General features: G+C 34.6%; 1 protein-coding gene and 3 pseudogenes across 2 annotated transcripts; 3 read left to right on the top strand and 1 right to left on the bottom strand.

The window, feature by feature from the left end:
* The first annotated feature begins 807 nt into the window (after nt 1-807).
* Nucleotides 808-1938, top strand: LOC146907477 (uncharacterized; annotated as a pseudogene).
* Nucleotides 1939-2261: 323 nt separating this feature from the next.
* On the top strand, nt 2262-3637 carry LOC146907476 (uncharacterized; annotated as a pseudogene).
* An 8769-nt stretch (nt 3638-12406) lies between these two features.
* LOC146907475 (F-box/kelch-repeat protein At3g23880-like) lies at nt 12407-15194 on the top strand. The gene is made up of 2 exons (XM_085724309.1): nt 12407-13593; nt 15055-15194. Exon 1 carries the CDS (start codon nt 12407-12409, stop codon nt 13589-13591), a length of 1185 nt encoding a protein of 394 aa, XP_085580435.1. The 3' UTR covers nt 13592-13593; nt 15055-15194.
* Nucleotides 15195-21301: 6107 nt separating this feature from the next.
* On the bottom strand, nt 21302-24220 carry LOC146907474 (F-box/kelch-repeat protein At3g23880-like; annotated as a pseudogene). Its single transcript, XR_015018019.1, has 2 exons — nt 23641-24220; nt 21302-22178 (listed from the first exon to the last, which is right to left on the bottom strand). The product of XR_015018019.1 is annotated as an F-box/kelch-repeat protein At3g23880-like (transcript).
* Nucleotides 24221-25683: the final 1463 nt, after the last annotated feature.

Genomic DNA, 25683 nt, shown 5'->3' with positions numbered 1-25683 from the left:
CACGCCAGACCCTTCTATCCAGATCACCACCATTCTTAGGTGGAAGTACAACATACAATCTACTCATAATAGTATTGGGTAACCATGAGCTCAACATATTTGATTTGCATCTTTTCCCTAAATATTTGTTGCATTTGTCTTTGTTGTTCTTGTACTCTCTTTGCGTTTTATGGTTTATGAATTTTTAATTTTGGGGAAATTTCAATTTTCATGGTTTGATGGGTGAGATCACTTGTGGTCTTGTTCTTGATGGAAAATAGAAAGAAGATGACGAGTGAAGACCTGATTATTAGATTTCTTCATATTTAGACCAAATACAATGGTTGTGTTGAATGACAATTTCAACACTTAGAACATGTGCAATGGGGAGTTGAAGTTTGTTGAGAAATGATGTGGAAGAGAGAAGTAATGAATGCTCTCAGCATGTTGAATGCTGAAAAATGGTAGACCAAGCAGGCCACGCGGCGCGATGTGGTTGGATGAATGAGCGTGTGTGATGCACGCGCCGACAGGAGCGGTTGGTTGTGGCAGGGACGCAGAGAGAGAAGATGTAAGTGGATAAGTTATAACACGTAGCGCTTGCTGGTTGGCTGGCTGGATTTTTCTCATCTTAATAATTTGAACTCAATTATTTCATTGCAAATGAATTTTTCTTAATTTTTTTTTTTTTACCAAAATTCATGATTTTTTTTTGTAGACTTGGTTCATTTGATTTTGACACAAAAAAAAACGAAATTTTCCACTATCTTAATATTATTATCTTTCTATTAGTTTTTCTTTTGAAGTTTTAATCTTCTTTTTAGTGAAATGGATCCCAATAATAATCATTTCAACACCCAGTATTCTTCTAATTACCCATTTAGCTACCAAAATCCCAACAATTATCAAAATCCAAATCAATTTTCCAACCAACGTCCTCAAAGCATACTAATTTTGGTTTTGCACCAAATTTCAATCAGTCATCCTCTTTTCCAAACTTTAATCCATATTATGGATCTATGATGGGATATCCATCTCAAACACCCCCGTTTAATGCTTATATGCCAAGGGGGAATGAAAATGTTCCTAGTGTTGGTACACCTGTATTTCCCGAATTTTCAACACAAATAACTCTTGGTGGCATGACAGGTGCTAATGAAATCACTCCAAATCTAGAGGATTCAACTCCTAATCTCAAGAAAAACCAACAACCAGCATGTAACACTTAACAAAATTTGGTGCTAATTAGTGGGTGGATTAAATATGGAACAAACAGTGTTGTCGGAGAAACCAGAAAGGTGAAACATATTGGGGTAGAATTGTTGAGTATTGTAATGAGCATTTCTCATTCGATCCTCCGCGTGATGGAGTTGCATGCCGAAACCATTTTAATTATATAAACAAAATACTGGGTAAATGGATTGGCGCTTATGATGGCGTTAAGCGTTTGCAAGGAAGCGGTATGTCGGAGAATGATATTTTGGCAAAAGCGCAGGAATTATAAGCAAGTGGGAAGAATGTTCAATTTACTTTAATGGCAGAATGGCACGCTCTCCGTGATCAACCACGTTATGGTAGTCAAGTAGGAGGAAATATTGGCTCACGAAGTAGTGGATCTAAGAGATCTCATGAGAGTGATGCATGTGGCTGAAACTCTGTAGGATCTAGTGCTCGTCCAATGGGTAGGGAGGCATCTAAAAAAAGGGTAAAAAGAAAAGCAAGGAAGCTGCCTTGGAGGTGGTGGACAATGAGTGGGCTGAATTCAAACAATTCAAGGAGAAAGTGCTTAAACGATTGGACAAGATAGCCTTGGTGTAACAGGAGGCTAACCAATTGATGAAAGGAATGACTCATACTAAGAAAATGAAAATGTATCTAAAGCTAAGTTCCGAAGAGCATCTCGATGACCAGAAGAATGAGTTGTTGGAAAAATTGGACCAAGAGCTGTTTGGAAATTAATTTAAATCAAGTATTTGTCCATATTCGGTCAAAATTGTCAGTGTTATCAAGTCCCCAGTGTTTGCTTTAATAATTGTCAGTGGTGTCAAGTGTGTAGTGTTTGCTTTAATAATTGTCAGTGGTGTCAAGTTTGTATTGTTTGCTTTAATAATTGTCAATGGTGTCAAGTCTGTAGTGTTTACTTTAATAATTGTTCGTGACTCTTGGCTTTAATGTATGGGTTATTGTGTTTGAATATGTACCATCCAATTCAAATCTAATCCTTATCTGATAATTAACTCTATACAATAACTTATTTTGAATCCGTCAGTGTGCACCACTCAATGTACTTATATATAGGGACTCATAGATACATTGATGTACCAATATCCCAAATCTCATTCAATCTACTTCCAATATCACAAAAAACTATTAATGGATCCATCAGAATATCCTTTTGATATCGCAGCCTACAATCAAAAATGTGAAATTGAAGAAACTTATATCGTCAACCGATTTAGAGAGCGTCGAAACAAAATATTGGAAGATAGTGCACCTCGTAGTAGAAAATAACTTATCGGTACCAAAAACCAAAAACTAATTGACGACTACTTTGCCAATGAGCCTACATATGACGATGCAATGTTTCGTCGTCGGTACCGGATGCAAAAACATGTTTTCCTTTGAATCGTTGGGGACCTTTCAAGTAGTGATAACTACTACACCCAGCGAGTTGATGCAGCCAATAAAGAAGGTATATCACCCTTAGCAAAATGTACCACAACAATGCGAATGTTAGTATATGGTGTGGCAGCAGATGCGGTCGATGAATACATCAAAATAGGAGGTACTACAACATTTGAGTGCTTACATAGATTATGTAAAGGAATTATACGATTTGTATGAGAAAGTGTACCTGAGAGCACCAACCCAAGATGACCTGCAAAGAATACTACATGTTAATGAAATGCGAGGATTCCCAGGGATGATCGGAAGTATTGACTGCATGCAGTGGGAGTGGAAAAATTGTCCTAAAGCATGGGAAGGTCAATTTACTAGGGGGGATAAGGGAACCACCACAGTTATTCTTGGAGCAGTTGCATCTCATGATCTATGGATCTGGCATGCCTTTTTTGGATGTCCGAGAATGTTGAACGATATAAACATTATAGACCGATCACCAGTGTCTGATGATGTGGAATAGGGAAAGGCTCCAAGTGTGAATTTCTTTGTGAATCAACGTCCCTATAATATGGCATACTATCTAGCTGGTGGTATCTACCCTTCTTATCCAACTTTCGTCAAATCGATTAGACTTCCTTAAAGTGAACACGATAAGTTATTTGCAAAATATCAGGAGGGATGTCGGAAGGACATCGAACGTGCATTTGGAGTGCTTCAAGCTCGATTTAAAATCATCCGGGAACCAGCTCGCTTGTGGGACATAGCCGATTTGGGTATCATCATGAGGTCATGCATCATATTACATAATATGATTGTTGAGGATGAATGAGATTCATATTCTCAACGTTGGACCGATTTTGAGCAATCTGAGGAAAATGGATCTAGTACACCGCAACCATACTCGACCGAGGTGTTACCCGCTTTTGCAAATCATGTGCGTGCTAGATCTGAGTTGCGTGATCCAAATGTTCATCACAAATTGCAAGCAGATTTAGTGAAGCACATATGGGAAAAGTTTGGAATGTTTCGTGATTGAAGATGATTTGTATCGTACTAATTAAGTTACTTGTGTGTTGTGTGCTTAGTTTGTTGTCTTGCATTTTAAGTTATTTGTGTGTCGCGTGCTTAGTTTATTTTATTGCGTTTTAAGTTAAGAAAATAAAAATAAATTATTTAAATAAAATTTTGTTTTTACAAAAAACTAAAAAATATATTGTTAAGTGTTTATTATTTTAATTTAATTATAATCGATTATTGTAATTTTATGTAATCATAAAAACAAAAATATAAAATTAAATAAGAATATGAAATAAAAAGTGGTGGGGTAGAGAGTTGAATGAAAAACCATTGGAGAGTGTAAAAATTGAATGAGTGTTAAATTATTAGGTGGGAGAGAGAAAATGATGTGGAGTGTTGGGAAAAGAAAAAGTGTGTTGAGTTTTTTAACCATTGTAAATGGTCTTAGAAGGAAGAAAAGAATGTAGAGAAAGAAAGGAATTCAAATAAATTAAATATTAAAAAGTTGCAATGAAACATTCTTATATGTCGATGTGGAACTCCAAATCAATTAAAATGTCCTTGTGGTGGTGTCACTTAAATTTTTGTTAGTTAATTTTTTTTTTGTTAAAACTCCAATTTTCACATAAAGTGATTGGATAATTTGAAGTTTAGTTGAAAGGTAAGTAAACATGACAAGATTGAAACAACAATAAGGACCAAAAGTGTAAAAGAAATTTTTTGGAGGATCCAAACATATCATTTTTAAGGAAAAAAAAACTTATTTAACTTTATTTTAAAATTTTATTTAGATATAAATTTAAGATTCGCTCTTATCAATTTAATTCTTAAGGGAAGGAGAATCTATTAATGTGAAATTAAGTCATGACGTAAGTAAAACTTATCAAATATCGTTAAAATTAGAGATAAAATTTAGATACTCTATATTAATAATTTAATTTTGAATCTATAGTAGAATTCAGAATTTTACTTTTTATTTAGAAATTTAATTATTATGTATATTAATAAAAACACAATTCAAATTTCATTAAGTTTAAATTAATAAATTTTGAATATTAAATAAATCATACACTATTGATTCTCTTTCATTCTCATGTATTAAATATGACATTTGAAGTCATGCATATTAATTACAAAGAACACCACCAGAGACATGCACCAACCACCAATATATATCTAGTAAAATAATATAGTACCTTCATTCTTCATGTATTAATAAGACTCTTTGAGTCATGTACGTCATGTGTAAATGAATATTATATATGTTACAAACATAAAATGATTATATATTTTAACCCTTATTAGATTAACTATGTATCCTTTCAAGAACGAAAACTATGCCCCCTAAAAAAATCCATATATTATGTATCTTTTTTTTACAAGATATATTACGTATCTATTATATATTAAATATCTGATTTTTTATTTTTTTAAAATGATCACATAAAAGTTTACAATGTTTCATAATTACGTAGTTATTTTGTAAACTAACGTAATAAAATGACATTATAATGTGGTTTTATTAAATGTATATATAAAAACATTTTATGCCATTAGAGTAGAAATTGATGTCTCTAATGGTATTGCCTAGATTTTGTGTCAATTTATTAAAAAAAAAAAAAAAAAAAAACTTGTCTAAGTAATATATTAAACAATAACAATCTATAATGAAATTGTGGGATATAATGTTTGATAAAATCAATACCTATAAGTCTTAGAAATTTATATGGCCCCATGATTATTATTATTAAGTTCTCTTTTCTAGGTAATGTTTAAGAATTAGAATATTCACTTGATTGTTTCCTCAAAAAAAAAAAAAAAGAATTAGAATATTAACTTATCAAATGCTTCATTGGTAAGAAAAAAATTATAAAATCAACTCTATATGTATGCAGTTGCAATGAAAGAACCACAACTTTTATAAGTTAGTGTTTTGAATTTTAAAATGCCCAACAATAAAGCCCCCAAAAATAGTACAAAATAATTTTGAAAACAAAAGAAGGTGTATAGAGAAATTGCTTTAAGCGTTTTTTTTTAATGAAAAAGGGCAATAATTGAATTAGATTAATTGATAAAAGAAGATGAATTCAAGGTCAAACTATTGTTTATAGAACAATATTTCAGTCAAAAAAAGTATAACATAACTATGGAAAAAAAACGTTTATATATACATATGTATTTATAATTTTTTTATTAATACATAAAATAAAATGTCTGTAAGTCCTAACACAACTTAAAATTTTGATATTGTTAGGTTGGACGTCTCCCCTTTATTCAAACAAACGACCTCACGGTTATGTGTATGGATTTTTTTGTGATGCTTGGAATTTCTTCCACGGAAAAATGGAAATATTCGATTAATGTATTAATACCACAAAGTATTTTTTTGTTTTTTTTTGTAAAAAAAAACCTTAAAAAATATTACATTTGTAATTTATTTCTTACTTTTGAATGAGTTAAGTAATAATCCTCACTTTTTAAAGTGGTAAATTCATTAATTTAGAAAAGATTATTATCAAACTAAAAATAGGAAAACAATATTTTTATTAAATATTAAAATGTCCTACATATTTTATTTGTTTTAAAAAATATATAAATATAAAGATAAGTGATGATCTGGAGAATGAAAAGAAATTTTGAATAAAAAAATTGTGTGGATAGACATCATAAGAGGAAAGTGAGGGAAGAAAAGAAGACTGATGGTGAGACTCAAAAAGATACAAGTATCTGTCTAATGCTATATATATAAAAGAGATACAAAGATTGAGGGGACATTAGACTCAGATCGATGGATGAGTCCAATACGATGGTAACTAGACCGTTAACAGAACCTGACCCTTGCTGTTTTCTGAATCACAAACAAAACACATCAAAAAGAGGCATAAATCTTCAATCACCAAACCAATCTCTGATCAACAACTTAAATAAAAAACGTGTATCAAACTGTCGGAACCCACAATAACAAACAACATGCTAACTACGAGGCCAGCAACACGATAACACCACCAGTGACCCAACCACTAAAAAACACCTACAACACAACAATGAACCTGTTGTCACTAACCTAAGACCGGCTCTGCAACAGTAATACAAACTAAACAACATAATAAAGATACAACCACCAAATAGAACATAAAATACAAAAAACAGCGACGGCAGAAAAATCATCAACGTCAAAACCATCGGCCAAAAAGAGAGCAATTCGAAACTCAAATAAACCCAATCAAACCCAGATATGAAACTAGTAATAAGCCAATTCAAGAAGAAAATGAAGAAAGTGGTCTGCTTCCAAACCCACCAAACAAATCTTGCAGTAGGTATTATGTTTCAATTTTGATCATCCTAATAAATTGTAATCGGTTTTGAATGGTTCTTAAATCGTGACTTGCTAGTAATAAAAAATTTATTTTCATTCCGTTAACTTCTTTTTATTGTCTATTTTTCTTCTGTTAAAATGTACTTTTATTGTTTTCTTCTTTTTTGTAAACACTTTTATTGTTTATGTTATTATCTTTTTTATGACTATTTATTATCATATATGTGTATTTTATATCTAGTTTCTAATACACCTATCTCATGGTGTGTCATGCTATGATTAGGTGCTACAAATATTATTTTTTAAGGAAGGTGCTACAAATATTGAATCCATCAACTTGTTGTATTTTCCATCACCATCAACAAGAATAATAATATTGACATATTTCGTCACGTATAATATTATTTTGTTAGAAGAGAATAAAAGAATTAGGAAGGATCACATGCAAGGTGTTCTGCTCGCTGGAACTACCCTCTGCTTGGAATGGAATCTCTCATTCTAAAAGATAAGCTGGGAACTTAATTTTGTCTCTCCTTTTTTTTTTCTTTTTCTTTTTGCCTCGTTACCTTGTAACACTACCAAAAAAAAGAGAATAAAAGAACCGATATAATAGCAGTGTATTTAATTTCAAAAATTTGAAAGAAAATAGATATAAGAGAAGGTTTTTAAAATTTCATAAGAAAAGGTTTTTAAAATTTCATTTTTGAGACATGTACAACCATATACTGTGTATAGGTTTCTGTTGAAGATGTTGCTTCACCTGTGCAACTAGCAAAAGCTTACATTGGGAGCAGGCCTTCCAAGGTTTCCCCATCAATGTTAAGCATGCAAAGTCCTACTGGGGAGGATTCAACTTTACTAAAAGACCATCACTTTGCTCAAAAATCCCCTATTATGTCAGTTGTACCAAGGGTTATTAACCATGCCAGGGTTTATGAAAATGGTTTTTTGACCCCAAGATCTCGTGGCAGATCGGTTATTTATAACATGGCCCGAACACCTTATCCTAGAGTTTATCCTGACTCCACACCCAAGGTTTGCCATTTACTTAAAGTATATTGGATCGCGATGTTTCTAACATCGAAATTAATATCTTGTTTCTCTAACTTTACAGGGTGCTGGGGTTGGTGTTGAAGATGGGCCGTCATCTTCATCTCAGCATGCACTCGATCATGGTGTGCTTTCTGGAACTAAACAAGGGGTACAATTACTTTCGATTATACTATTATCTTTGTCTTTTGTTTATGAACTATTCCTATAACAATCCCTTTTCTTCACTTTGCCTTATCTCCCTTCTCATTCATCTTACTCTCTTCTTTTAGATTCCTATCCTGACTCACCGCTCTTACTACCCCTCACGTCATTCGTTTACTTCATACACCACTCCCTATCTCCGTTTACATTTCATCCTAACGATCCCCTCATCGTATCTTTATCTTTACCATTTTACCTCGACTCCTTTCCGCTTCAACCAAAAAACATTCCAATGTTCACACTCCTCATATAGTATCCTCACTACATTTATCCCCTACTCTAATTTACAATTGTTGAGAATTCGATGAAAAACTCACACCAATAACAACTTGATGTGTGGAGCAAGGGATAATTAAGCAACCAAACTCAAAGTGTATGGAACAGTTATAATCACAAGCCAAAAGTAGAAAACAACAATGAGAGAAAAGGAAGAGAGAACACAAAGAATTTGTTGACCCAGTTCGGTCCAAATTGACCTAGTCTGGGGGAGAGAGCAGCCCTCCGTTCCACTATATGATGAGTAACGTTACAAAGAGATTTCAATGGGTTACAAGAATAAGTCTCCCGCCTAATTCTACCCAAATCCCAGCCTCTTCCCGTAACCAAGAGACTCAATCCTAATAGTGTTTCCAAGGTGAATCAACCCTCAAAACCTAGTATTTGTTCCAAAGAGACAAACTCTATACAAACCCTAGTTTTGTTGTTGCCTTTCTAAACCCTTGTTTCAGCCCCCTCTATCTCAAGGTTTACACTGATACAATGCCTATATTTATAGTAAAAGAAACTCCCATAAAATTGTACCAAATCTGGCCCAAAAAATACGTTTCTGAAAAATAACAGCACGCAAAATCGGGCCCCGATTTTTACCATTCGGGCGCCGATTTTTCCAGTACCAAACTGCTCCCAAAGACTGCCAAAATCGGGCCCCGATTTTTGCCATTCGGGCCCCGATTTGTACTTTCAGCAAACATCAATTTTTGGCCTCCAAACTCCAATTTTGAGTCACTTTCACAACAATCTCCACCTTGACTCCAAATTAGTGATGATGCCCATTTAACATCAACACCTTGCTGCTCTTTCCCTTGTTCCCACTACACCAAGTAGCTCCACAAGTTTACACCCTAACCTCTTCAGCCATCGGAATGTCTTCCGCCTTCTCGAAGATACTTGCAGTCCAACTACGCCAGGAATTTTAGGTAGTTCCACAAGCCTTTACCATAACCTCTTCAACACGAGACATCTCCCGCTTCCTTGAAGATCTACTTGTTCCCAATCACCCTTGGCTTTTAGAGTAATCCACAAGTATACACCTCCCATCCCTTCAGCCCTCGAAATGTCTTCCGCCTTCTCGAAGGTCCTTGTAGTCTAACTACGCTAGGTATTTTTGGTAGTCCCACAAGCATTCACCATGACATCTTCAACACAAGACATCTCCCGTTTCCTTGAAGGTCTCCTTGCATCCAATCACCCTTGGCCTTCTTTTAGAGTAATCCCGCAAGCTGTGCTATCCATATAGCACCCAAGGTCCTCCATAGTCGTACCGTTACCGGTGTGTTCAACTCCACCTCATGCTGAGCGTACTCTACCTCAACTAGCAAATGCGTACATCCCACTATGTCTTCAACCTTGAAACTCCACCTCAACAGGTAGATCATGAGTATTGTTGCCTCCGCCTCTCCAGACTGATCATGAGTATTCTTACCACCGCCTCTCCAGGCTGATGTTGAGTGTTTAACGTCTCTCCAGACGATCACCGCTCCACTAGGCATCAATCCCAAGGTGACCAACATCACCTTCATCCTCCAAACAACACCACACCATCAGAGCATCTGCATCCTCATAACCTTCAGTGACAATTTGTGCGGAGTTACCATTAATCTCCGGACAATCCTTCATGAAGTGACCCATCTTGTGACAGTTAAAGCATTCAGACTTTGACTTCTTACCACTCTTTCTCCGGTTACCTCTACCTCCACCATTCCTTTTTGAGACACTTAGGCCTTCACCGTTTTCATGAACTCTCAAGTCCTTGGACTTGGTCAACTCCTTGGTTCTCAAAGCCGCTTGAACTTCTTCCAAGGTAACAGTGCCTTCTTTGCCATAGAGCATGGTATCTTTGAACGATTCAAAAGATTTCGGTAGAGCACACAACAAGAGTATAGCTTTATCTTCATCCTCAAGTTGCACCTCAATATTCTCCAAGTCATCAAGGATTTTGTTGAACTCCGTAAGTTGCTCCATGATAGCCTTTGACTCCATCATCTTGAATGAGTAGAGTTGTTGCTTTAGGAATTGCCGATGAGCCAAAGACTTTGTCATATACAAAGATTCCAACTTTGCCCACATTGATGCCGCGGTTGGTTCCTTTGCTACTTCTCTCAAAACTTTATCTCCGAGGCACAAGACAATGGCACTCCTGGCCTTGTCCACCATCTCGGTCTTCTCCGCTCGTGACATGGTGACCGGTAACGAACCTTCACCCTTCAAAGCTTTCTCACACTTTTGCTGTATTAACACCGCTTCCATCTTTACCTTCCATAACCCAAAATCGTTATCTCCGCTAAACTACTCAATATCCCACATCGAACCCATGGTACTAGATTATCCTTTGACCTTTGCCCCACGGTGGGCGCCAATTGTTGAGAATTCGATGAAAAACTCACACCAATAACAACTTGATGTGTGGAGCAAGGGATAATTAAGCAACCAAACTCAAAGTGTATGGAACAGTTATAATCACAAGCCAAAAGTAGAAAACAACAATGAGAGAAAAGGAAGAGAGAACACAAAGAATTTGTTGACCCAGTTCGGTCCAAATTGACCTAGTCTGGGGGAGAGAGCAGCCCTCCGTTCCACTATATGATGAGTAACGTTACAAAGAGATTTCAATGGGTTACAAGAATAAGTCTCCCGCCTAATTCTACCCAAATCCCAGCCTCTTCCCGTAACCAAGAGACTCAATCCTAATAGTGTTTCCAAGGTGAATCAACCCTCAAAACCTAGTATTTGTTCCAAAGAGACAAACTCTATACAAACCCTAGTTTTGTTGTTGCCTTTCTAAACCCTTGTTTCAGCCCCCTCTATCTCAAGGTTTACACTGATACAATGCCTATATTTATAGTAAAAGAAACTCCCATAAAATTGTACCAAATCTGGCCCAAAAATACGTTTCTGAAAAATAACAGCACGCAAAATCGGGCCCCGATTTTTACCATTCGGGCGCCGATTTTTCCAGTACCAAACTGCTCCCAAAGACTGCCAAAATCGGGCCCCGATTTTTGCCATTCGGGCCCCGATTTGTACTTTCAGCAAACATCAATTTTTGGCCTCCAAACTCCAATTTTGAGTCACTTTCACAACAACAATCATTTTCATTTTTATTGGTTCATGAATTACCCTCTTACAACTTTCTCTACTTTCCCCTTAAGTCTTTCATAAGCATCTTTTATTATGTCGTCCATCATCGTCATGACATTTATACTATCATCATACCTCATCATCTTACAACGTTAACATCTCATTTGTTGATTAACATTATATCTACATATTATAGTTCATGTATTCGTTAAATCAACATCATGTTTAGAACCCACAACCATCATTAGTTTTATTCCGCATTTCCTACGTCCTTTGTTCTGGTGACATGTCTCACCCTTCGTTCTCGAACTTATATTTGTTAAAGTATTCTTTTAAAAAATATTAATTTAATAAATAGTAATTTATAATTTAATGTATATTAAAACATTAAAGTTGGTAAAAAAAATATATATCTTAAATGACTTTTTTCTTCATCTTCTTCCTTCCACCTCTTGAAATCATCTTTATCGTCAACTTCATACTATCATCATAAAATTCAAACAAACCTATATAAAATTGAGAAAATGAAATTAAAAACAACCCAAGATCATTATCTTCATCATCATCTTTTCATTCTAAATTTGGTCAAAAAATAATGAAATGGAAAAATATTGAAATGATTAATTTCCCCTTATACGATATTTATTTTTAATGATTTGAGTAGGTGATAAGAATGTCTTAAGTTTTCTTAAAAAAATTAAAATGGAATGTCTTAAATTTATTGTCAAAAAAATAAAAAACGTCTTAAATATTTTGTATTGTCTTTTTTGAAAGATTATTGTATGATGTCTTAAAAATTACTAAAACCCTTTCATTCATTCACACACATGTTCGAATTCTGTAGCCACCGCCGTGACACTGATGAATACCAATCCACCCAATTCACGGCGTCTCCGACCTCGACCCAATCCATCGCCGTTCCTCCCTGACGAGCTTATCCCCGAAATCCTATCATGGCTTCCTGTCAAATCTTTGATGCAGATGAAGTCTGTATGTCATACTTGGAACACTCTCATCTCTGATCCTAAATTCATCAAAATGCACCTTCATCGTTCTGCACGAAACCCTTACTTCTGGTACCGTGATAAGCCGCACGATAATTACAATTACAATTTCCTACACTTCCCCATTAGTCGTGTACTGCAAAACCATTGGATCAAAATTCCCAAGGATCCTTACTACCTTTTGAATGACAAGGATTGTGAGGAAATTGTTGGTTCGTGTAATGGATTAGTTTGCTTGCTAGGTGAAGAGACTTTTAATTATAAAAATGTTTGGTTCCGTTTCTGGAACCCCGCTACCAGAAAAATATCTGATAAATTAGGGTATAAGTCTTCTTCGATAAATTGTACGTTCGTGTTTTGTTATGATAATTCAACTGACATTTATAAGGTGCTGGAATTAAGTCCTAGTGGTAGTAGTGATCTTCAAATCAAAACCACAGTGAGAGTCTTTAGTTTGGCGGATAATGTTTGGAGAACTATTCAAAGTTTTCCGGTAGTTCCTCTTAAAATTGTCAAACCGACAGGGGCTGATGGTGTACATTTGGGTTGTACTGTTAATTGGTTGGCCAATAAGAGTGAATGGAGGAATGACACTATCGGCGAATTTGTGATTCTTTCATTTGATATTGGTAGAGAGAAATATACACAACTTCAGCTCCCTCAAGGTTTTGATAATGATGGAGCACCGAGTATTTGTGTATTGAAAAACTCCTTGTTTTTGTATTATAACGATTTCATGAAGACCGGTTTGGTTATATGGAAGATGACAGAATTTGGAAATGAAAATTCTTGGACACAATTCCACAAAGTTAGCTATCACAATATTCACACCAATTACAAATATGCTGGTAGCCGGCTTATAAAACTAAGACCAATGCATCTATCTGAGAATGGTGAAACAATGGTATTGGCGGACATCATTCAAAACCAAGCGATTCTTTATAATCTAAAAACAAACAAAGCAAAGAAAACTAGGATTAACAAAAAGATACGTTGGTTCCCGATGAAAGATTACGTCGAAAGCTTGGTTTCAACATCTTGAAAGTAAGTTCTTTTGGCCTTATACATTATCATATATATGTTGAATCAACCAAGTTATCCTATTATCATATTAAGATATCAGTTATGTAAGATGTATGTATATTTAAAGCATATAATGTTTTTGCTAATCTTTATATATATATCGAATATTCTTCTTGGTCTGATTACATCAATTCAAGTAAATTAATGCGTGATGACTATCGAATTGAGAGTTATTATGTTTATACCTTATAATGATATATTGCTATTAAATTTGACTTTTAATAAGACACCTGTGGTATAGATGTTGGTGTTATTGTTGATCTTGATCCCTTAAACTTGTGCAGAATAATCCCACTTCCCATACTTGGTTGGTGAGGTAATTTCTAATGTGTCCAGTTTGATACTATAATTCTCAAATTGGAAGCGAGAATAAGAATTTAGCATAATAGCTTTAAGTTAGACTAATTTATTTCATGCGGTTAGAACATTCTGGTTAAGGGTTATGGTCAGTGAGTTATGAAACTATGTATCTTTCTTCTGAAATGAAGATTAATTGATACATAAAATTTCTGTTTAAACAAAATTAGGTAACTGCAGATTGGAATCTTTCAAACCATGCTCTTTGGCCTTGTTTGAGGCCGCACAGAAGTCTATTTAATTAGCTTGAAAACTAGGGAGCCATCTGATGCCTCAGCTTAGGGGCATTTACATGTATTTATCTTCTCATAAGGACAAGAGTCAAAATTAGTGACAAGTTTAATTATCGGAAAAAATGTCTTAGTGTAGCCAAAACTATGTTCCTTGTGAAGTCTTTTAGCCACTAATTTGGCCTTTTAAAATTTAAATTCTTCAGTGTTATATGGTCTAAGGAAGTGAAAACATGCACTGCCAAAAGTTTGTCAGAATAGTGATGATATAAGAGGATACACTCATATATTGATATTGATATTTAGTAATTGATGATGTGCCTTACTCAAACATCAAGCCAAGCAAAATTCAGAAATACTTTTAGTTGGCGATGGCATGTTACAAAGTTTGAGAATGTCTTTTAACCTTTCATGATATTTCATGATAAAGGGTAACCAAGCCGCCAAATCTAGAGATTAAACTGTAAGACACAGAGAATGGAGAATTCAAGATAAACCAAATTGTACCAAACAAATTGATTCACACTACCTTCCGTACTTCTGATCAAAATATTGCGGTCCACTGTTGTGATGTAATAGCAAATCTGACACTAAACAGAGGGATCTGACTCTTAGAAATCGTGGTTGGGCCTAACACAACCCCACAAAACCGGCTTGTGAGATGAGGATTGCCCCACTTGTAAACAAATTGTCAGACCATCTCCTATCCAATGTGGGACTCTTAACACTGATTTTACTATTGAGAATTAGGCATTTATTTTCTTGTGTCTTTGTTCTTTTGATATCTTATGTTGCTTCACTCTCAAGTCTAATGGGAAACCTTTTCGAATTGTAGATCTACAAACTCGAGTATGAGCAAATCCAGTGTTATTGATGGTAAATGTCGTGATGGTGGGATGAAAGAGGCTTATTGGAGCTACATTCTCGTCGGCCATAGTATCTCTCCTGTCCAACGGGAAACCTTTTAGAATTAATGGCTTTCTTGATGTTTATTTAGACTATCTTTGGAAACATTTGTATTTTGTAGTAATTTATTGCACAATAATTGTGTTGTTTTTCAATTATAATCTTGTTTGTGTAAAGGCTAGTGAAAATCCCCAAATCTTTATGAGTAGTTTGAGTACACTTTTTGCAGGACCATTTGAGTATGATATAAATATTTTTGTAGCTGCATAAAATTCTCTAAATTATATGACAATATATGGTTCTCTTGTATATTTAATTATCTTGGCAACATTTGACTATCTGCTTTTTATAAAATGTTCCTAGTATATCTATCATAAGACCATACGTTTTATTAACCTTTTCTAACTAAATTTAGTTGCAACAATCACTATACTTGTAGATTTTTTTTCTTATCTGCAATTGATTCTTAACGAATTTTATAAGCTTAACGAATTTTTTTTCAGTTCAAAAAATGAAAATATCCTTCCATATTTAGTATTTCATTGCAACGAAGCATGCTATCTTTGTCCTAGGTCTTCACTTTTCAATTATATTCCTCGACTTTCCTAAGAATTTATTTCTCTTTCTGGATTATATTTGAGACAAACAAAGATTTGTAATTGCTTATTTGCTTCAGATTTACTATGGCAAAAAGAGTTTCCGGTGAAGGTTTCTTTGTTAGCTTGGCACCTATTCCTTAATAGGCTTCCTATGAAAGATAATCTTGTTAAAAGGGGCATTATTACTCAAGACTCTCACTTTGGTGTGGGAGGATGTGGGGAGATAGGATCCTCTATTCACCTTTTTTTTCAAAATGTAACTTTTTTACTCAGGTTCGACAATTGGTGCTTTGTTGGACTGGTTTCTCGTCAGTTGAGCTGTTCAGTTTATTGGATCATTTCATTCAGTTTAGTTAATTAGCAGGAAGATCCAGATTTCGTTGCTCTATCATGCGGATCATTTGGTTTTCGTGCATTTGGGCTATCTTGAAGGAAAGGAACGACATAATTTTTAGAAATCAAGATGTGTGTATTCAATAACTTTCGGAGAAAGTTAAGTTGTTATATTTTTGTTTTTTTTTTTTTGAAGGATCTTTTTGGTTGTTTTGTCCGTTTTCTTTTATAGGAATTGGTTAAGCTTGCCATGCTTGTTGGTTAAGAATGTTTTTCTTAACCTGGTTTGTATTGTATCAAACTTTGGCTGTTCTTTCCTGGTACGCCTTGTACTAGAAAGAACGTACAAAAAATTATATGTCGGTAACTAATGTTATGCGTTTGAATTAGATCAGAGTTCTAAGAGTGATTGATACTAATTTAACAAAGTTTGATTTAGATATTGGTGTCATACTATCTTACAAAAGGTACTGAATAAATAGACCACATTCACTTATGTATAATCTCCAGCATCCCATACTTGGTTGGTTTGATTATATACTACTCCAATTGGTTTGATAAATTGAATTACTTGGACTAAACTATTTCATGCTGTGAGAACATTCTGGTTAGGGTCTAATTTTATGAGGTTAAGGTCAATGAATATATGGATCTTGATTATGAAATGATGTGTAAAAAATATTTTTGGTGTTTTGGGGAAAAGAGATTGTTAAGTTTTAGTATGGTAGAGGCTTAAGAGTCGAAACATATAAGAAGCCAATAATGGTTTAACAACCCTTGACCATTTCCCACCATATCCAAAAACAAATTGAGTTCTGAAAATTATCATATGCTAACTTTAGAGATTGGAGTATCATAACTATTGTAGCAGTCATAACTCGTTTGAAGCAAAATATGACACTAAACAAAGGGATACAAAATTGTTGTGTTCTCTATTAATGAATCCTGGGAAGAAATTATTTATTCTCAAGTGTTGTCTCAAAGTAACCCTGTTGGATTGGCCTGATGATGTTGGCTTGGGACTTTGGAATGTGCTCTTTGTGCTCCAATCTATCCCCTTATATATAATGAGTATTTATATCCTCCCGAATTCCATAATTAGTGATATAGAGAAAATGCTAAATGCTATTTTGTAGAGAGGAGGCACGAACAACTAAGGTATTAAATGGTTGGTGTGGCAGTGAGTGGAGTGCCCGAAGGAATATGGTGGAATGGGATTTCGTAAGTTTAAAGCGTTCAATTTAGCGATGGTAGCAAAAGAAAGGTTGGAACTTTCTTGCTAAGCAGAATTCTCTAGTGGCACAGATCTTTAAAGTAAGGTATTTCCCTCGCACTTCTTTTTTGGATGCTAAACTTCCTTATAATCCTATATTTTCTTGAAGGAGTATTTGGAATTCTCGTCAGGTTCTCTTATGTGGTTGTGGATGGGTAATTGGCAAAAAAACGAACATAAATGTTATAATTGAACCTTGGATCCGGGGTCACCAAGGGAGGTGTGTTTCTTCTCCTCAATATCAAGTGTATGAATTGACTCTTTGATTTATTGACTGTTGGGGAGAAAAGATGGGATATTGACATTGACAAAGTTTCCTCTTTGTTTTCAGTTGAAATGACGCAAACTATCATAGATACGCCACATTTTATATCAGTCCAAAAGGATCGTTTAATTTGGACCGATGATCAAAAAGGGCTATATTCGGTGCAGTTAGGGTGCAGATTGATAATGAATGAGCTTTTACATGTTGATCGGTTTCGTGTTGAGGGAGATTGGACTTGTTCATGGCGCGTAAACACACTGCATAAACCTCACAATCTCTTATGGTGTATTTGAAGAGGATGTGTTCCCACGCGTGTTAAATTGCGACAAAGGTATGTTCCCTGCTCAAATATTTGTCCTTTGGGGTAATTCGATAGTAGATGATAAGTGACACGTGATTGTGGTGTGTGATGTCGCGAAAGATTGTTGGTATTGGGCTGGTCTACCTACAGTCTTGCAACAGCGGTCAGGATGATTTAATAACCTTGCAGACTTTGTTTTCGATGTTTATAGGATGGAAAGTAAGGATACAACGGGGCGTATGACGATGCTTCTTTGGAAGTTATGGTCAGCTAGAAATTATGTATTGTGGAATGATGTTCATCAACATGCAGCTAATGTGGGGCGTACAACTCTAGACAGTTTGCAGCAATGGAATGAGGTGCATGTTCAAGCAAACAATCAACCACGAAGGAGTGGTTCCCACAAGCAGACCGGTCCACTTCTTTTAGGTGTTGTGTTTGTGATTCAGATGGCCGATTTGTGGCAGCTCAAGCGCAATGGAGGAAGGGTCATATGTCGGTACTTGAAGGCGAAGCTTTAGCTCTTCTTGAAGCAATCAGGTTCACCATTACCAACGGATGGGAGTTTATGAGTTCTGAATCAGATTCCTAGACGTTGGTGGCATCTCTAATAGCAAGTAATCATAGAACTTCTGAATTTTCTATTATTGTTTCTCATATTATTTCTGAGTTAGCTTTACATTCCAACTTCGAGGTTCCAACTTTGAGGTGAAGTTTATTCGGCGACAAAGAAAGTGTTCAAAATGTTCCAAAATGTCATCTTGAGTTAGCTTTCCATCACTTGTTTGTTCTTCCTCAATTTTTTTGCACATTTATCAACTTATAGACTACTTTGTGAGGAAATGATCATGTTAACCTATCAATGTTACGCATGCAAATCATTGTTCATATTCAAATATGTTCAAATATGTAGATTTGTACCATTTATGCTAAAAATGCATATATTTTGGAAAAACTAATTCATCCTTCATCGATATAATCAAATTGGTTTAGAAAAATATGTTCTTGATTATTATTTCCCAAGACCAGCCACGCCAATAAGTTGCTCATTTATGAGTTCAATGTAAAATTCTGATACATAAGACTAACTATTAAATAGTTAAGCCAAATTGTCAAAACTCTCTTGCAAGTGGCTATGTCTGTTTTAATGATAAACTGATAGAAAAGATTATGGTAAATCTAAGAAATCTAAACATAGATTATAAGAATGACATTTTAATTATGTTCTTCAAAAGAAAATAACTGAAGCCTTAAAAGATGGTTGACATCATAAATTTTAAGCTGACCTACCTTGAGAGTTGAGATATAATTTGGAAGAGAAATCCTATTCAAACACTCTCAAAGCAATTACAGGTTGTTCATGCATTGTGAGAAAAAAAAATTAACAGTATGTTTTTGTGGGGTTGTGTTAGGCCCAACCACGATTTCTAAGAGTCAGATCCCTCTGTTTAGTGTCAGATTTGCTATTACATCACAACAGTGGACCGCAATATTTTGATCAGAAGTACGGAAGGTAGTGTGAATCAATTTGTTTGGTACAATTTGGTTTATCTTGAATTCTCCATTCTCTGTGTCTTACAGTTTAATCTCTAGATTTGGCGGCTTGGTTACCCTTTATCATGAAATATCATGAAAGGTTAAAAGACATTCTCAAACTTTGTAACATGCCATCGCCAACTAAAAGTATTTCTGAATTTTGCTTGGCTTGATGTTTGAGTAAGGCAGATAAACCAGATAAACAGTATACGAAATTAACAGTATGTTTTTGTCAAATTTTCTTCAATTGATGATATATAAAACCAGATAAACATTATACGAAATATAGTCACAGTAATGGCAAAGTGCAAACAACTTCATATATAATCCAACGACTAATTTTCTGTCTGATAGCTTACACATACATGAAAAATGAATTTTGGGGCTTCTTGAGTTTGGAAAATTTGTTCTGTAATCAAATGTTCTTTTGTAAGAACAAATGCAAATCTTTAGCTCAAAATGTGTTTATGTATCAAAATCAAAATGTTTCCAAGAATTGAGATTAATAATCTTTATCTCTATAGCACCAGCACTTCTAATCGAAGGTATGTCTGGTGTCCGACATTTGTGTCTGAACCAACACCAATGCATTCAATTATGTCATTTTTTTCAAATTACTAGCGGTGTTGATGTGGACTGTCATGAACTGTGTCCATGTCCGTGTTTCATTGATCTGTGCTCTATGCTCTTTATTCACAGAAATTATGATATTGTATAAATCTAAATATGGTTTTCTATTTCATATGTAAATTCAGCAATCACCACACTAATGTGCATATAACCAAACAGATTACAAAAGCAACAATAATACAGAACCTTCTTTCAATAGGTGGAAACAGAAGCAGTCAGATTTTACATTGTAACATATCATCCAATGACCCAATTGTACTGCATAACACTTACCAAAACAGATTGAAAAACAGAAAGAAAACCGGTTCACTTATAAGTGAGTCCCTATGAAGCACGGTTACGGACACAGACACTGACAAGCCAACACCGTTAATTATTGGCGAAGATCGTGATTCTGTGTAACTATGTGTCGGTGTCGGACACATAGTGTAATTATGTGTCCGACACCGGGTTACACATAATATGAGGAGTGTGGGTGATTCATAAGTCCCAATAAAATAACTTTTCATTCAGTATTGCAGCCCAATTCACATCCACTTCAATTAAAGATAAGAACATCAAAGGAAAGAAAAAGTGAAAGCTTGAGAGCAGGTCAAAAGTGCATAACAGCCCAGTAAAAATAAAGTTCGTAGAGGGAAGGCTGAAGCAAAACACACAAAAAAAGCGACAACAGGAGAACACGATTTTCTTGTGATCCACAAACTACGATTTAGGTCAACTTCAGATTATCAGAAACAGCAAACCCAAAACACTGACTTGTAATGTGAAATCAACCATACATAACAGATAACCGAGACAAGTAAATAGTACACCACATGCTAAATCGAGACATTCTAACATATCTGAAAACTTTCATATACAACTTTCAGACATTTCTAAAGCAGTGACTGCAACCAACTTTCGCTTAATAAACTGATTGTAAATTACAACTTGAAGGTCTACCCAAGACTGTCAAGTTAAAAAGAAATCAGTTGACACAGTATCATTAAAATTTAATCAGTTGACACAGTATCACTTGAAGGTCTGCTTTGGATTGTAGATGCAAATCTTAGTATAAAGGTCACCCTTGAACCTTACAAGTTACAGCATAAAAATGGCCAACAACCAACGGTAGTATATAAAACAGATCTAATGCAACCAACATAGGATTACATTTTGCATATATATGATGCAGAAGAAAGTATGGAGCAAATGAACTAAATTATAAGTGAAGATATACAAATTAACTATGGCTATTATCTCTGCATTATGTTGATAACTAACTCATAATAATTAATATAAAATCAAAACATCATCATCCAATCCAAAGACTTTGATCCAACAACTATTTATAAGTACTGACAAAATCATACAACAAAATAGTCAAACTAGCTAATGAAAACACATTTAAGGACCCATCGATAGCCATCACACCACTTTCATAGTTTAGCAAAAGTTCTGAAAACAAACAATTGAAGTAGAGGAGTTTAATGTGGATGAGGACGAGGCAAAACCAAGCTATGCATATGTTCATCGGCCGCCCAAATTTGGTTGTTAGGAAGTCGAAGAAATTGAACTATATCATCTCTCCGATTATACATAATAACAAAATCTAAAAGATCTTCTTCTTTGGTAGCCAGTAACAGGACATCTCCATTTACGGACAAACACACAGGCAACAGCAGAAAATTAGGCACAATATCATAAAATTTTAGATGCAGATAACTGATATTCACCAACCGAGTCCAAGATTCTTGAACTCCATACTCTCTCATTTCCCACAAAACAAAATGTGTTCTCATGTGATCATAATAAAGGCAGAGGCGACCTCTCAAAACAGCAAGAGCTGGTTCATCTTCGGGCAGCTCATCAAAACCATTAGGCAGCAAAATATACTTACATTTCTCCTTCCGCAGATCAAGTGAGAAAACCACTAATTGTCCCATTTATAATTATCACTGTCTAAGTTGTGAAGTGCTAACCAGTTAACACTACCATTCACGAATGGTCCATTGGAAGTTCGTAGTAGAATTGGAAAAGTAGGGCAATCGAGAGTCTTTCTCCAACAACTATCACCCATACAATGAACTCTCCCCTCCATTTTATGTGTTGTATGATCCCAAAAGACAGCTACCACCTTGCATGACGTAAATAGAAAAATTAAACCGAGATTAAATGTGAGCACTTAAACTTAAGAATTGTATCACATAACACCAATGTGCAATAATTTTTTATTTGTATTTTATATTATGTGTCCCATTTGTTTATAAGTCCCATAATTCATTGAAAAGCTCAAGCAAGTGTACAAGTATAGCAACCAAGCAATAAACAACCAGATCCATCATTAACCAATACACAAAATCATCACTAAGACAACAAATATTTTAAACAATAAAAACAGACAAGTCAATAACACTCTCAGAATCAACAAGTATTTAGCTTATACACATGACTGACTACATAGTTTTATATTTGTATTAGTGTTTAGTCTCCATATTGATTAGTTAGAGGAATTTTATTATGAAGTTACTAACTCTGTTTATTGACAACACATATTAAGAAAGAAGACCTTTCCATGACTAATTATTTAACCAAGTCTTCAATTATTTGGGATGAAATTTGCAACTTTATGTCAGATCAAACTTCACTTGTGCAATTAAGTACTCCATAATGATCATTCTAGTTTTTCGAAGAGAAATCCATAAGATCAAATGCAATTTCTGAGGAATGTTATGTTGGGTTAACATATTGATAAGGAATCATCGACCACAGTGTTTTCCTATGTTGTGCAACATGACTATGAAATTTGAACTTCAAAGCCAAAGGGGCTATCATACCATGCAATAGGGATTCGAACAAATTCTGCCACGCAATAATGTTATTGCTGAACAAAAGCAATTTGTTCAAATTATGCTAAGCAAGTTAACATTAACAATGTTTTCTTACATAGCAAACTGCATTCCTCCGCTTCTCCCCTCTTTGAAAATAAATCAGTTTTGCCAACACATCGAGCCCAATGTTGTGGCATAATATTGCCCTGCCAAGTTGCTACTAAACTGAAGGTATCGCTGAACAATAGCAATTCAGCGATAGCAATTTGACAACACTTTATACTAACTAAGGTATCACTGAACAATAGCAATTCAGTGACAGCAATTTGCTCAAATTACGCTAAGCAAGTTAACATTAACAATGTTTTCTTACATATCAAACTACCTCAGTTTTGCCAACACATCGAGCCCAATGTTGTCGCATAATATTGCCCTGCCAAGTTGTTACTAAGCTAATCTCTTATTTTAATCTCTACAATTTAATATTTAACATGAAAAAACTGAAGGTTGGTACTTCCATTATCATAGAATCTATCATAATTCATTCTATTATTTGTAAAGATTATATACACTTACGCATCATTTTATACGCAATAACAACCAATAAATGATTTCATTCATGACTTGTAAATATTTGAACACTGTCAATGCATCATAATCGTATCATAATCATAACGATTTTTCCTTTTAAAATAACAGAACATTTTACAAAAATTAAAAATCACCAAGAAATTGCGCGAAATGATTAGTAATTGAAATTTCACTGACCTTATATGTGTCATTCAAATCATCATAGCCGAATCCAACCCGCGCCGTACCATACAATCCAATATTCAAACTGGGTGCCTTTTTGGATCTTAACCTTAAACTAGGGTTCCAAAACTTGATAAGAAGTTCATATATTTTATCATCTTCTAGTGATTTCTCAACAGCCAAACAAACCAAGCCATTAGTAGAACCAACTATAAAATAAGAGTGATAATCAAAACTGCGACACTCGTCTTCTAAGAAACACGATTGTTCGAGTAATAAACTACGCACCGGGTATGAAGTTACGGCCATAGTATCCTCCTCGTCATCGAGTGCGGTGAGTATGGTGTGTGTGTTTTTGGGAGATTTTTGAAGGTGGAGTTTTGCGAAATTTGGGTCGAGGATGAGAGATTTCCAGTGTTTGGAAACGGAAGTGAATCTGATGAGAAGCTTTACTGGAAGCCATGAAAGGATTTGCATGATCAGGTCTGAAGGGAGAACCGGAGGAGACGACGTTGCCTCCATTGACGATTCACAAACAGATTCACCTTTCTTTCTCTTTTCTGTCATCGCCGATAAAATCCTCTTTCTTAGGCGGTGTATATTCCTCCAGGAAACACGAGGAGTATTACAATGTATGAGTGACTATGTTTTCATTTAATTGATAGACAATTACACACAGCCGGCCCTAGGCTTTTAACAGAGAAACTCCAACTTCTCTTTACTCCCTCCGTCTTTACAAAATAGTCATTTAAGATTTATGCACGGTCATTAAGAAAATGATTAGTTCTGTTGATTTTGATGGTAAAATTAGTATCATTTACTAAAACACCTTTATTAATTGTAATTAGTTGAGTACTTAGGTTGGAAGAGATTCAATAAATAAGGGTATAATAATGGAAAAAAATAATAAATGCTGCATTGGTATTCTAAAGTGACAATTATTTTGAGAAAAAGAAAAAATGGTAAAGAGACAATTATTGTGAGACGGAGAGAGTAACTTTTCTCACTCTTTCATTCATTGAGAAATGGAGATTTTAGGTCATTTTTGACCTAAAATCGCTCATCTACATCTTTTTTCCTCTTTTCTTTCAGTTTAAATAAGTGGTTTTTACATATATCAAGGTTTTTTGCTTTTGTGTTTTTGTGATTTTGTCATCTAATTGCGGTGTTGTGTTGGTAGTCGTCTTGTGCAGCGTTTGATTTCGCGTCTTGGCACGGTGTTCATTTAGTTTTTTTTGAAAGATCGACATTAGTCAATTACAAATTCAATCAATGATTTGGGCGTCAATGTTGTTGATCTGGAAGCATGAGTATTTCAGTGATTTAGATTTTATCATATTATTTGTAAGCATTTTGTTGTTGTATGCTATTAACTTGGGGTGTTGTGATTTTGTTCGTAGATTCATCATTTAGGTTTATAGCGATGTGTGTATATGATGTGATGTACTCTATCAATTTGAATTAATAAATATTGTTTTGTTTTTGTCAAAAAAAAATGTATGAGTGACTATTTAATTCTTTCAAAAATTGATGGGAGCTTAGCTCACTTGGAAAGATAATGTAAAATAAATGAAAGGTCTAACATCATACATCGTAGTTATTTGAGAGAATAGGCAATTACCTCCTAAAATTGTATCTTTCATAAAAAATCTCCATGATTTTAACAAAACTTCAATTACCCTCAAGAAATTGTATAACGTTAATTAATTTACCCCTCCATCAAAGTCCTCTCTTAGTCAACATAACGTGACATTTGATTATCTACATATCACTTTATTACTTGGTAAACGATTTAGTACATTTGTCTAACCTGAAAAAGAGTGTGATTAAGTACATGAGTTATTTTCCCTCAGTCTGTCCTGCTTGGAAGTAATTTTGTAAATGGGATGAGATAACAATTTGAGCAACCTTTTTGGAAAGGGATGTTTTTCCTAAAAATAAATGCTACGAAAAAATTATTATGTATGATGTATGAAATTCGTTTTTCAACAAAATACATATGTGGCATTTGCTCATAACCGTAAAAAAAAAAAAAAAAAAAAAACCAGTATTTCTTTT

This window comes from Medicago sativa, chromosome 7 (genome assembly GCF_051527215.1).
Source record: "Medicago sativa cultivar Bolivia chromosome 7, Bolivia_mono, whole genome shotgun sequence".
Classification (NCBI taxonomy): domain Eukaryota; kingdom Viridiplantae; phylum Streptophyta; class Magnoliopsida; order Fabales; family Fabaceae; genus Medicago; species Medicago sativa.
This window is presented reverse-complemented; position numbering and strand designations above follow the sequence as displayed.

What these genes read in the sequence shown, in the direction of transcription:
- LOC146907475 (XM_085724309.1), top strand. Translation starts at nt 12,407, where the DNA reads ATGAATACCAATCCACCCAATTCACGGCGTCTCCGACCTCGACCCAAT.